The 13,216-nt window shown below is 54.8% G+C and overlaps 1 protein-coding gene across 1 annotated transcript in view; it reads left to right on the top strand.

Moving 5' to 3' along the window:
* The first annotated feature begins 2,313 nt into the window (after window positions 1–2,313).
* CDC73 (cell division cycle 73) overlaps window positions 2,314–13,216 on the top strand; it is a 58,944-nt gene continuing 48,041 nt past the window's right edge. The window contains exons 1-6 of the mRNA XM_090263489.1: window positions 2,314–2,477; window positions 4,459–4,564; window positions 6,339–6,408; window positions 9,036–9,098; window positions 9,178–9,230; window positions 11,239–11,327. Coding sequence (XP_090119615.1) covers window positions 2,347–2,477; window positions 4,459–4,564; window positions 6,339–6,408; window positions 9,036–9,098; window positions 9,178–9,230; window positions 11,239–11,327 — 512 coding nt within the window. The 5' untranslated portion in view covers window positions 2,314–2,346. The remainder of the gene's footprint in view (window positions 2,478–4,458; window positions 4,565–6,338; window positions 6,409–9,035; window positions 9,099–9,177; window positions 9,231–11,238; window positions 11,328–13,216) is intronic.

Raw genomic sequence — 13,216 nt, 5'->3', positions numbered from 1 at the left:
GCACGTGCGCTGATGGGAACTGAATTCACAGCCTTTGGTTCGCAGAATGACTCCCAGCCAACAGAGCCACACCAGCGAGGGCTCCTTCTAGGTACTTATAACTTAGTTTGTGTCTGTTCTAACAGCTGTTGTTAATGTTGCTTTTCTCACTTTAGGCTCCAGGTTCACAGTAATGTCTCAACTCTGCTCAGGTCTCCCAAAATGGCCATTGGGGGAAAAAAAAGAAACAATTGCTCCTTTACTCTAAACATTAAAAGTCAAAAAATGTAATAGATATTTCTATAATTCTTCAAATTAAAAAATAATTATGAGAGATGTTGTTTACAAAACTTAAGAAAAAACTGACCATACACAAAGAGGCTGTCTTCTTAGGTTAATTATCCATAAACAAAATGTGTTAAAAAGTATCTTTTAGTAATTGTAGTGTACTTTTCAACTTAAAAGAAGCCTATTGAAATTTTTGTTTCCAAGATCCTGGTTTCAAAAATCACTTTTTTTCCCTTTCTTTTTGTCCATGGAAGTCCAAACAAGCCTGACTCTTTAGAAGTTTCTTACTTTAGTCTTCTGTCAGATCCAGTAGCCAATGGGCACTGATCTTCTCTAGGAAATTCAGTTGATTGTTCCCTAGGCCATGCAGACTTTTTGAGTGCTATCTGCCTAACCTACAAAATACTGGTTCCGTCACACACCACTTCATTGATTACCTCCTTTAGGAACTGTCCATAACACAGCACATCCTTGAATAACATCATTTTGTTCAAGGTCAGTAGGGTATAACGTTGATGGAAAAAACGTATTCCGGCTGGGGTCACTGTCTGGGTGCCTTGTGCACATCCTTCCCGTGTCTGCATGGGGTGTCCTCTCACATCCCTAAGATGTGTGTGCTGAGGGTCACAGACGTCTCCAAATGCTCCCAGTCTGAGTGACATCATAGTGTGCTATCCATACAATTAAGAAAGGCAAATAAAAACTAGAGCTTTCTTTTCCAACATGTTTCTTCCAGGTCAGGGTCCCGGGGGCCGAAGCCTCTCCCTGCAGCTTGGGGTGCCAGGCAGGTTCCCTCCCGGAACCATTCCCATCCGCCACGCTCGCTAAGGCTGGGACAATGTAGACAAGCCAGTGAGCCTGACCTGTGGGTCTTCGGGATGTGAGAGGAAACCAGACTCCAGAGCCCCGGGAGAAAACCCACGCGCACACCCGAGGACACCGTGCGAACTCCACACGGGCAGTGTGGCCAGGTGGGACGATGTTTCCCACCAGGGAGCAACGGTTATTCCAGGACCTGCTGCGCATTGAACTTATATTGCTTCCAGCACAGCAAGGCCCCCCTCGAGCCATCTGAGTGTCAGTTTAAAAGTCGTGCGAGGTCGTGTTCTCTAACTTTCCCGCTGGCCTCTCGGAGCAGGACCTTTCTCAATAGCCCTTTGGGGCTGGTGGGAGGACCGCGGGCCAGAGCGGAGTCAGTCGTCACGCGCGGCAGGGAGGGAGAAGATCCCCCATCGGGGACGCTTTGGGGATTGGCTGTGCGCTTCCACCTGGTTCTCCTGTTGACTCCACGTTCGCTCTCGCCCAGCTGTTGCTGGGGTCAGGCGCGAAGTTCAGCAAGGCCAAGGGGCGGCAACCAAAAGCGGTGCCCGGGGCTGCTCCCCGCGGGCCTCGGTGCCTCCCAGCACGCGAGCCCACCCCAACCCCCCGAGCTCTCCCTTCGAAAGGGGCGCAATGCCCGAGAGCCGGGGGCACTCGCTGGGTCTGAGTCCGACCCGGACGGGAGCACCCTCGCGTTCTGCAGGTCCTTGGCCGAGCTCCGTCCCCGCCAAAGCAGGGAGCGCGGACCCTCCGGGCAGGTGCGCGCGCACCTGTCGCGTGGCGGGTGGGAGGGGGCGGCGCGCGAGAGGCTGTGCAGGACGCGCTCCGTGCGCGTGCGCCCGGCGAGGAGCCCCGTGCGTGCGTCGTACGTGGGTGCCGCGTCCCCGCCGCGAGGTTCGGGTCGGCAGTCGGCCGGGTGCGGCGCGGAGGTCCGAGAGGGGCGTGTTCCTGGGCGGCGGGCACGCCCCCTGGCGGCGGCGGCCGCGCGGCGCTGGGGGCACGCAGTCAGGCGTTCTCCGCGGGCAGCTGGCGGCGGGGCCTTGCCTCCGAGCGTGGGGTCCTCGGCGGCCTGGGCGGCTCCTGCCCCTGCTGCTGGCGTAGCGAGCACGGCTGCGAGCGCGGCTGCAGTTGGTTTGCGGCGGCGGCGTTGGCGGCGGCGGGGCAGCCGCGGGCGAGCGAGGCGACAGGCGCGGCCGGAGGCAGGCGCGGCGGCGGCGGCGGCGGCGGCGCGCGCGGCCCGCGGCGGCGAGGGGGCGGAAGATGGCGGACGTGCTCAGCGTCCTGCGACAGTACAACATCCAGAAGAAGGAGATCGTGGTGAAGGGGGACGAAGTCATCTTCGGCGAGTTCTCCTGGCCCAAGAACGTGAAGACCAACTATGTGGTGTGGGGGTACGTCGGGCCGGGCTGGGCGGGCGCGCGGCGGCCTCGGGCCGGGCCCCTCCCCCCGGGCCCCTCCGGGATGGGGAGAAGAGTGTCGGGGCAGAAAGTTTCTCCCGGGAGCAGAAGTTGCGCGCTCCGGCGGGGAGGTGGGGGAGCCGCGGCGGACGGCGCGTCCCTGCCAGAGCTGGCGCGGCGGGTGACTTCCCGGGTCCTCGGAGCCACCTGCGCGGAGCGGCCCGGCCGCCCCTTTCTGTCCCCGACTTTGCTGCGCTCTCGCTCCGCGCTGTCCCGGGGTGCGAGCGTTTCTGGGCCCCTCGCAGCGCCGGGTCGGTGTCCTGGGCTGGGGCGGTTCGCTCGCGAGAGGAGGCGACGGGCTCGGCGGGGCGGGGACCTGGCCACTTGGGGCAAGTCCTGCAGGTAGTTGTTCCGGTGACGGCGGAGTTGGGGAGAAGGGCTGTAGAGGGGAGGGCTTGGGGGCGTCGCTCCACGTGGGGTGTCCTGGATCTACGTCGGGAAGGAAGTGTCCGGCGGTGGCTCCGGGGACGTCTGTCTCGCCGGCGTCTCGTGGGCACGATCGGCACCTGCGGCCAGGACGAGCGGGCGCCGTGGGCTTGCACCAGGGCAGGTGGCGTGTGTTGGCTGGGTTTCCGCTTTTCCTTTTCGGCCTCCGGCGCTTCCGACTCCATTCGCTTTATGGCGTGTGGATGGGGGACTATTATCCCGGTTTTCGTGTGTGTGCGCGTGCTCATTTGTACGGGCGTTGTAACCGACTTTCAATTTTCCTTTTTAAAAACTGGTTCAGGAGGTCCTCGGGCTGTAGGCTGGTCCCATCCGAGAAACAGGAAAATCCGTAGGACCCTGGTCTCTGCCCGGCCCTGCGTGTCCTGTTTCACCGGTGTCGGCCGTGGCCGGCACACCTGCACGTGCTCCTGGAGTAAGTGGAGGAGCCGACGAGCAAGCTCGGGGTTCTGAGGTTGAAACGAGGCGCCGGGTCTGCAGGACCAGGACGGGGGCGCGGAGGCGTCTGACAGCAGCTCGGTGAGGTCCGCGTGGAGGGGGTGGCCTGCACCCCGGGGCCACGGCCGCCTCCCAGTGTGCGCGTGCCCAGGGGCGTGTTCCTCGCGCTCGGCCGCCGCGCTGCGTTCTGTCCCTTTGCTTTCCCGCGTCACACGGGAGCCCGTGTTCTCACGCGGACGCTGATTTCGTCGTACGCGGGTCGGCGCTGATGTGCGGGTAGAAGTATGCCCGCGTGGAGGTGGGCCCGGCGCTGGGCAGCGGGTGTGTCCTGGTGACTTCAGCCGTGGGACGGTTGGGGGGGGGGGGGCAGCGTGCTGCAGGAAGGGCGGGCCTGGCCGCAGGTGCCCCGCCGGCAGGGGCGCTTGGCCCGCGGTTGGAGCCCGGGTAGGGCTCATCCTGCTTGGCATGGGCGGCCTCCTTCGAGGGGCCTGGGGCGGACACGCGTGCCTCTGAGTTCGTTGCTGTGTCCCCCTTGAGGACGTTGCTTGGAAGTCGCAGCAGGATCAGTGTCTTGTAAGTTCCGCTCGCGACGGTCGTGCTCTTCTGATCAGAGGCTTGGTTTTCTGCTCCGGGTCCTTCCCAGTGCGTTGCCCGCTAGGTTTCTCCATGGGCAGGGCGCGGAACCTGGTTTGGGTCACGTTCTGAAAGGTGTGCTGGCTTGCGGTGTGAGTCCCGGGTGCTTTCCTTGCGGACGGCTCGTCTGCGCGCGCGTGACGGCCGCACGGACCGGGTTGCATACTTGGTTCCGGTTTCTCTTCCTAAAAGAGAGCCCCGCGGTTCGTTTTGGGGGAGGGGCAGGGAGGGCGGAAGGGAGGGAGAGAAGCCTCATCCCTCGCGCACCAGCGTCGCGCGGCCTTTCGCTGGAGCCCGCCGTGGCCGGAGGGCGCTCTGGCGCCGGTGAGCCGATGCCCGCGGTCGAGCCCGGAGCGGGGAGCTGGGACTGAGAGCCGGACGCTTGTCGCCCCTCTTGCAGGACCGGGAAGGAAGGCCAGCCCAGGGAGTACTACACGCTGGACTCCATCCTGTTCCTGCTCAACAACGTGCACCTCTCGCACCCGGTCTACGTCCGCCGCGCGGCCGTAAGTGGCGCCCGCCTGGGTCCGCGATCCGAGGGCGGGACGTTCGTGGCAGCATCTCCTCGGGGCTCAGGACTGCGCTGCAGTGGTTCCTGCAGATCCGCTCACGGGTCCCGGGTGGGCGCTGTTTACAACAAGAGTGGGCAGGCGGTGGGTGGGTAGGGAGGTTTTGAGCGGTTTATGTGCCTGTGGAAGGACCCCGATACTCAGGACTCTAATCTCAAGAAAAGATTTTTGACATCAGAAAGAGTTAAGAATAACAGGCACCTTTAGAAATTAATGTTTAATTGATAAACTTTTCAAACTGTATTGATAAATTTAGTTTTAGTTTTGCTTGATTTCTGCACTTCGGTGTTTGGACACTGCTTTTCTGAACCACATGTACATATTTAATGTTAAACTTGTATTGAGAAGGTGATAGGGAGGGTGAAGCTACTTGGGGTTTGGAGGCTGAGCGGGGTGAAATAGCAGGTTCTCGCTGTAAAGCTGCGTCCACTCATATCAGACTTCAGACTGAGTGAGGCAGTAATTGGGCTGTTTGGTTGGGTGGGTCCGTTCCTTTTGGGGTCCTCTAGTTGATCCAGACACTTAGGGTAGATTTAGAAATTATGCTCTTGGGGAATGATGGTAGCATGTCACCGGTGGTCACTGATGCCCTTAACCCCCTCGGTCCCATAAGATTTAACTCTTGTTTTGTTAACGACCTGACAGGTCAAAAGGGCAGGATTCTAAACTTCTAGGGCTCCCCTGACTCCCCGGGGTTACTTGCTCTTTCCTCTGAGTGGACAGTTTACGTCCCCCCGACCTGCAGGTTTCATGCATCATCAGGGCTCTGTGCAGAGTGCGTGGGGCAGGGCCCCGAGTCCGCGCTCAGTGTGAGACACTGGCCAGGGGTGCTGAGGGCTCCCGTTCCTTCAGTGTCGCTTACACCAAGTGACGCAGGGGTTCCGCGCCACAGCCCCGCAGCCACCAGTTTCTCCCGTGCTCTTGTTTGTTTACATTATAAAAACGGTGCGGCCGTTGTGGCGATTACAGGACTTCCTGATTCCATGGCCCGTAGATGACTGCTGCCTCAGTATAGTTTCGTCTTGCTCACCTCTTTGTAAATTGCTGTTGTAGGAGGTTAAAGGAAAATTATCCATTTTACCAAAATAGGTAACGTTTCCAAGATTTAAGTTTGCACTCTTTTCCCCTTGCATACAGAATTTCTACAAGCTGAAGGGTAAAAAGAAAGTATGTGATGTAGAAAGTAAACAGTCACCATTAACATCTCCCTGTATTGTCTCAGTTTCCCCCCAGTACCACAACAACACGTACCTGTTATTAATTATAAAAACTTAGCTTTAGCGGCTGTATGTTTATTTGGAAGAGTTCAAGTAGAAAGCATATTTTGAGGAGGCCTGGTTTGGATGTGAAAAAAGAAAGTACCTTGGAAATATTGCAAAACGTGAGCCAGCCCCGGGACTGAAGAGATTTGCCTCAGATAGTACACGGCCATCGTGAATAAAATTGGAAAGTAAATGCTTAGAGTAAGCCAGAGGAACCGGAAAGATTCAAATTGATATCAAGTTTTAAGAGTAGAGTTATCAAACATTAATATGCTTAAAAGTTTTAAAGACTTTTATTAGGTTCTTTTGGCCTAGTCATTTTCCAAAAATATGCTAAGTAAATGTCATCAAGATATGTTACAATAAAATTCAGGTATTACGTAGTATTTATTTTTACCAAGTTTCTTATCATTATTGATTAGATTTCTAATTTAAATTTTTGATTTCAGACTGAAAATATTCCAGTGGTTAGAAGACCTGACCGAAAAGATCTCCTTGGATACCTCAATGGCGAAGCATGTGAGTAATTTTTACATCGGTGTCCCTCTCTTTTTCTCTTTTGATTTAATCCTTACTGTACTTTCTTCCATTATCATTTAGTCCACTTACGCCCGCCACCCCCTAGCATATTGCTGCCCCTCTTTTGAAAAAAAAAATTATAATTTTTAAAAAATATTTATTTATTGTTAGAGCCAGGGGAAGGGAGGAAGAGAGGGAGAGGAAGATCAATGTGTGCCTCTGGGGACCTGGCCCGCAACCCAGGCCTTTGCCCTGAGTGGGAATCGAACCAGCGACCCTTTGGTTCGCAGGCCGGCGCTCAGCCCACAGAGCCACCCCAGCCAGGGCTGCTGTCCCGCTTAAGTAGACCTTGTCCGTTTTTGTCCTCTGCGAAACGAGCGGTGGAAGAGAGTCTATACGTCCACGCCGAGCTGACTGGCCTCATCTGTGGCCGTCCGCTCCCCGTTCTCCCCGTAAGGACGAAGCCCCGTGGGCCGGCGGCCAGGCCCAGCCTCCTTGGGGATGGGTCCCGCCTGCCTTCCCGCTCTTCGGAGGCTCTGCCTTTGGAAATGGCTGTCTTTCCCTTTATCGTCAGTTTCCTCTTCTGTCCGGCGTCTTCCCTTTAGAATACACACAGTGAGGTCTCACTGGGAAACACCTATTGACCCCACGTTCCTACCGTCTGCTGCTCCTTTGGGCTCCTTTCGTTGCAGAATTCTGTGCATGATGGTGCGGTGTCACTGTGGCCGGTGCTCTGTCTCGGTTCTGAGTCCGCCCCGGGCTGGCTTTCTGCCTCCCCATCCCCCTGACACCCTCATCCTTGAGGCCAGCACTGACTGAGGATGGCCGGGTGCTTTGTTCTCCCATCCGCAGCTGCCCTGGCTGGCCCCTCAGCGGCACGTGGCCCCGGGCACTGTCCCCTCCCGAGAGCTGCCTTCGCTGGGCACGCAGGGGGCTTTTGGCTGTCCTTCTGCTCCTCGGCCACCTCTCCTTTATTTCATGTACTTCCTTCCCCCAGTGCTGGCCGACTCCTGTGCTCCAGACTTAGGGCATCACTCCCAGCATCTTCCCGTGGAGAGGTCATAGGCGTCTGGACTTGAACATGTCCAGAAATACGATGCCGAGTCCCTCCCTGTCCTGGAAACACAACTGGAACAGCACGTTTATCCCCAGTGTCCTGTCTCAGGAAGCGGTGGGGCGCTCAGACCTGAGCCCCGGGGAGATGGTGGCTGTCTCTCCTCTTCCTTCTCAAGTGTGTGTCATCTGTGAAAGTCTGACAGCTGCTTTTTTATGTTTTTGTTTTTTTTAAGATTTCTATTTACTTTTAGAGAGAGGGGAAGGGAGGGGGAGAGATAGGGAGAGAAACATCAGCGTGTGGTTGCCTCTCACATGTCCCCAACCGGGCACTTGGCCCAGATCCCAGGCCTGTGCCCTGACTGGGAATGGAACGGCGACCCTTTGGCTCGCAGGCCGGTGCTCAGTCCACTGGGCCACAGCAGCCAGGGCTGACAGCTTCTTACCGGTCTTCTCCCCTCCTGTTCCGACTCCTGTGTGGCCCTCCCTCGGGCCCGCACATGGTGTTTTCTGCAGTGTCTCCTCTGCCTGCTGTTCGGGTGACCTGCTTTGGGGAAGGCACGTGACTTGATGTGTCTCTGCCTTGCTCAGGGCCGTCCCGAGGCTTCCCATCACGCTGCTCTGCCACGCGCAGCCTCGCTGCTGCCTGACTCTCTGAGCGCACGTCCTGCCCGCCTTCCCTGCTCACGGCGGCCCAGTCTTACTGCTGCTGTCAGCGTTTCTGACCCCGAGGCCTTTGCAGCCGCTGTCCTCCCCGTCTCTGTGCGGGCACACGGCTCCGTGCCGCTCCGTGCCCAGGTGGCGCGCTTAGCGAGAACCTCTGCCGCGCTGCAGCATAAAGCAGCGCCGCGCTCCCGCAGTCCGGTTCTGCTTTCCACAAAGCCCCTTAGGTTCATGCGGAAGCCTGCGTTTATTTGTTTACTTACATACTGTCTGTCTGCCCCACGAGAGGGCAAACTCTGCGGGGCAGGCATCCGGGAAGGAGCCCGGCGCTCAGAGCAGATGGGCGCGCGAGTAGCAGGTGATCTGCATCGTGCAGACCACGAGGGAGTGTCTAGTGGAGAATCGCTTGGCCTCGTCTGTCCTGGGCTGGGGCCCATCGCCTTGAAGTCATACCTGTCTGGCCCCCTGTGCTCCCCAGCGGGCACAGCCTCTGTGTGGTGATAGGGCCACCATCAGAGGCTGGCCTCCTGCACCGGCCTCACCGAACTTGCAGCAGGCCCTCCCGGGGGCTTATTCTTCAGGCGTTACTCGTGTGCTCTACAGCACGTGGGATCCCTGTCCTGGAACACGTTACAGCCACGCAGGGCATATTTGATCAGGGGTGAGAAGCCAGGGAGCCCTGGGGAGGGATCTTAAATTTGTGGTGAAGGTGGAGTTGGGAAGGACAGGCAAAAAGCCTCTTTCCCCCTTTTGAACAATATAATAAAGTGCACTTACAAAGCTGCTTTAAAACTTACCTACGGGAGTGACCTGTATAGAGTAATATAACAAATCTCAAGCATTTCCCTTGTAATGATATGCACTGTACGTGCTCAGGTATTGACCTCACGTCACTCTTCTTAAACCCGCAGCAACGTCGGCGAGCATAGACAGAAGCGCCCCTCTGGAAATAGGTCTTCAGCGGTCCACTCAAGGTGCGTCTTGTCGGGGTCTGCAGCGGACTCTGAAGAGCCTATCCCAGAACTGTATACTTATTGACGTTTTTTCTTGCAGTCAAACGAGCTGCAGACGAAGTTTTAGCAGAAGCGAAGAAACCACGAATTGAGGTAACGGGGTTCTCTTGGGCAGGTGGCCCCCACTGTCACAGAAGTCGGGGTTGCGTGGCAGTGGGCGTTCTGGGCTCCGGGTGTCCTAGGGGCTGTTTCCCTGGAAAAGTCACTGTGCACGAAATAGCAGCTGAGCTGTAGTGAGGCTCCCGGACGTTTGAGCTAGGCCGTCACTGTTTCCCTTATCGAGGAAAGTGTTGGCCTAGATCAGGGGTCAGGTGACTTTCTGTAAAGAGCCAGAGAGTAGATAGCTGAGGCGTTTGGGTCATTCAGTCTCTGTGCAGCTGCTGCACTGCCCTGCGGGCTGAAAGCAGGCCCAGCAGGGCCGGGCCACGCCCCCGTCCGCGTGCGCACAGCGGTGGGAGGGCCGGAGCGGGCCTGCGGGCCGGGCTTTGCCGAGCCCTGGAGGGAGAGTGGCTTCACCCGTGAGCGCTGTGAACGCGGGGTGCTTCTTGCAGCTGTTTCTTCAAGGATGAACGCATCAGGTTACGTGTTTCTGTAGCATGTTACAGTCAGCAAGTGGAATATGAGTATTGGTGAGTACGGCAGTTTACCCGCAACAGGAGTCTTGTAGGAAATGCGGTTCCCGCTGGAGAGAATATTAGTTAATTAGCTAGTGTACTGCATAAGACTTCAGGGATTTCATGGTACTCTTCATTTAAAAAGTTTGTAACGAGCCCCAGCTCAGTTACACGTAAATCCCCCGCAAGTGGAGGGCTCTGCACCAGGGGCACGTGTAAGATCTGAGAAATGACTGCCCTGGCCATACATCCATGACCGATCAGGAATAACACCTGTAGTCATCACTGGTGCTAGCATGACCATCGTCTCTCGAGACGGACGGCTGCCAAAGAAGAATTATTGAAATAAACATGTTGGAAATGCTAATTTTCTAGGGTTCTAGTAATTTGAAAAATCAGCAGGAAATAGCGTAGTAAACTTTTCTGCAGAGCATTTATAGAGTGAAGTGAATTACTTGAACAGCTGTATTACATAAACAGTTTTCAGTTCAGGAAGTGAGTCCTGAGAACCTGCAAGGCTCTGTTCTAGGAGAGAAGCCATGAGGATAGGGGCCCTGCTCCGACTGAAAACTAGGCTGCGGTTGTTAACCCCACAAGCAGCCCCCTGAGAAACGTGAGTGTACGCTCATCCCTGTGTTACAAACGGCAAAGGTTGATTGCGTTTCTTCAGACATATCCTTGCATTCATGTCAGCAATATGTCTGTTCTAAGACTTCCACATGTGAGGGTAATATTGCAGCCTAGCATCTTTGTAGATCTTGAATACATTGATGCTTCTCATGCAGCTTCGGCTTCTGTTGGTCACAGACAGACACTGAACGTGGCCCGCAGTTGCCCCATCTGTTGAACGTGGAGGTTAAACTACGTGGATCAGGGTTACCGAGTTTTGTTTCTAAGTAACCACACACTTTTCAGACCAAATTTTGCCTGAAATTCTAATATACAGATCAGGTTAAAAGCTGCTGCCAAGGGTGAATTCAGACAAAGAGCGGCCCAGGGGCACTTGGTAGGTGATTTCCGATGTTTGGGTGGAACAGGCTTGGAAAACTGAAGGTTTCACTTCCAGTGTTTTGACCTTTATTGATGGACTCAGGACCTGGGACAGCAGGCAAAGACAATCTAGATCCAAAATGAAGGTTTTCGTAAACTGAGTTATGAACTTTCCTGAAGAGTAGGGACTTATCTATCGTATGATATCTTTCTGAATAAAGGTAGTTATGACATCTCATGGTAAGACCACTTAGTCATAGAAAAAGTCAACTCAAGGTTTTTGGTAAGATTTTGTATCAGTTCTAGTCTTATGTGATCCAACATGTATTTACTATTGTCTTCATGTAACTGGAAGTATATCTTAAAGTGGGCACGGGGCCGGTGACGCCTGGGCCTTTATGGGCAGGAATGTGTGTAAGGATACGTTACATACAGTGTTTCTCGTCCTAAAAATTACATAAAACCTCAAAATATTCACTAAGCAGCGTTGTTTTCAGGATGAAGAGTGTGTACGCCTTGACAAAGAGAGACTGGCTGCTCGCTTGGAAGGTCACAAGGAAGGGATTGTACAGACTGAGCAGATCAGGTAAGACTTCAGCAGGAAGCAGGCAGCTTAGGTGCGTGTGCGGCGCAGGGAGGCGGGGCTGCTGATCTGCCACCTGCATCCCCGTGGGCACTCGCGGTCCGCCTCCGCGCCCTGCGGCAGCAGGTGTCCTGAGGGCGCGCTTCATGTTGGGGTGGGGGTGGGAGCCGCTGTGCGATGTTCGCTTTCCGGAAAGCCGCCTTTCTTCTGCGTTATTACATATTGATCTTTCCTTCTTAAAATGACTCTGTGATCCAGGCCACTGGTTTGTCCCGTAATCTCTTGTTGACTTATAGTAGAGGTCAGCAGACTTCCTGGGAAGTGCCACGTGTTCAGTATTTTGACTTCACAGGTCATACGGGCATTTTTCAACTATTCCCCTCTTTTGTGGAAGGAAAATGGCTCTGGGCTGCTTCCATTCATAGTGAATGTGCTGGGCTGGTTTTGGCCTGTGGTCTTATTTTGTTGACTCTTGATTTTTACTATATTTGGAATCATTTTATAATTTTTCTTCGGCACAATGTTTTTTTGGAAGTTTTATCCAAACTTAAAATTGTAGTGCAGATTTTAAAAGCTTTATTGAGGGTAATTAACGTACAGTAAACTCATATTTAAAGTGTATAAGTTGATCCATTTGGTGTAAGTCACAGCTGTGGCATCACAATCAAGGAAATGAATACAGCATCAACCCCATGCAGCCTCTGTGTGCCTTTCTACTTCCACGGTCTGCCTGTCCCCATGTCCCTCCCTCCCCAGGTGGCCCGGGATCTGCTGGTGTGTAGACTTTTTTTTCTAGATTTAAATATAAATGGAATTATGTAGTATGTGCTTTTGGGGGGCTTTTTCACTTAGCGTAATTTTGACGTTTATGTTGTTGGATGCATCAGTGGTTCATCCCTTTTCATTGCTGCGTAGTACGCCGTGGCCCGGACGTCCCGGCACGTTTCCCTGTCTCCGCTTGGTGAATAGCTCACTCGTTGCTGCTCCTCTGCACAAGTTTTCAATTATCTTGAGGAAATGCGTAGTAGAGCAATGATTGGCTCATGTTGTATTGGAGATTTCACTTCCTAAGAAGGTGCCAAAGAAGATGTGATATATATGTTCCGTGAGACACTGCTCAGTTATAAGAAAAGATGAAGTGCTGCCCTTTGTGATAACATGGATGGACCTTGAGACTATCATGCTAAGCGAAGTCAGTCAGACAGAAGAAGTTAATGGTCATGATTTCACTCATACGTGGAGTATGTAACAGCAACACGTGAGCAAACCAGACAGACTAAACTCGTAGACAGAGAGAAGAGTGTGGAGGTCACCAGAGGGAAGGGGGTGTGGGTTAGTACAGGGGAACGGGGGCACATGTGTGGGGACGGGAGGACATGTGACATTGGGTGGTGGCCACGTGATGTGACATGCAGAGGACTGTCTTGGTTCGTGGCCACATTTGCTCTGCCCGTAGAATATGTCACAGCGCTGCTGCTTGATTCATCCGAGTGGGCACACAAGGGGGCGAGAGGGAGGTCAGGCTCGACAGAGGCTGGAGTGTTTGCAGCCAGAGCTTCAGAGGGACACCTTGGTGCTTGTCCAGTTTTCTGTTCCTCAGAAGCAGGACTGACGACCCCCCACCCCCACCCCCCGGCCCCTGCAGAGGGGCGTTCTGGAGGCTGTGATGCCAGGAGGCGAGTGTCATTAGAAGTCACGTCAGGTCCTGGCCAGTGGCTCTGTTAGAGTATCATTGTGCGCACCAGGAGGGCGCCAGTTTGCGTCCCGGTCAGGGCACCCGCCTAGGTGGCGGATTCGATCCCCTGCCGGGCACGCATGGGAGGCTACCAGCCGATGTGTGTTTCTCGCGTTGGTGCTCCTCTGCCTCTCCCTTCCGCTCTCTGAAACCAGTA

The sequence above is a fragment of the Furipterus horrens genome, unplaced genomic scaffold, assembly GCF_987537825.1.
Source record: "Furipterus horrens unplaced genomic scaffold, mFurHor1.1.pri manual_scaffold_15, whole genome shotgun sequence".
NCBI lineage: Eukaryota > Metazoa > Chordata > Mammalia > Chiroptera > Furipteridae > Furipterus > Furipterus horrens.
The sequence above is the reverse complement of the archived record's forward strand: the minus strand, read 5'-3'. Positions and strand labels throughout refer to the sequence as shown.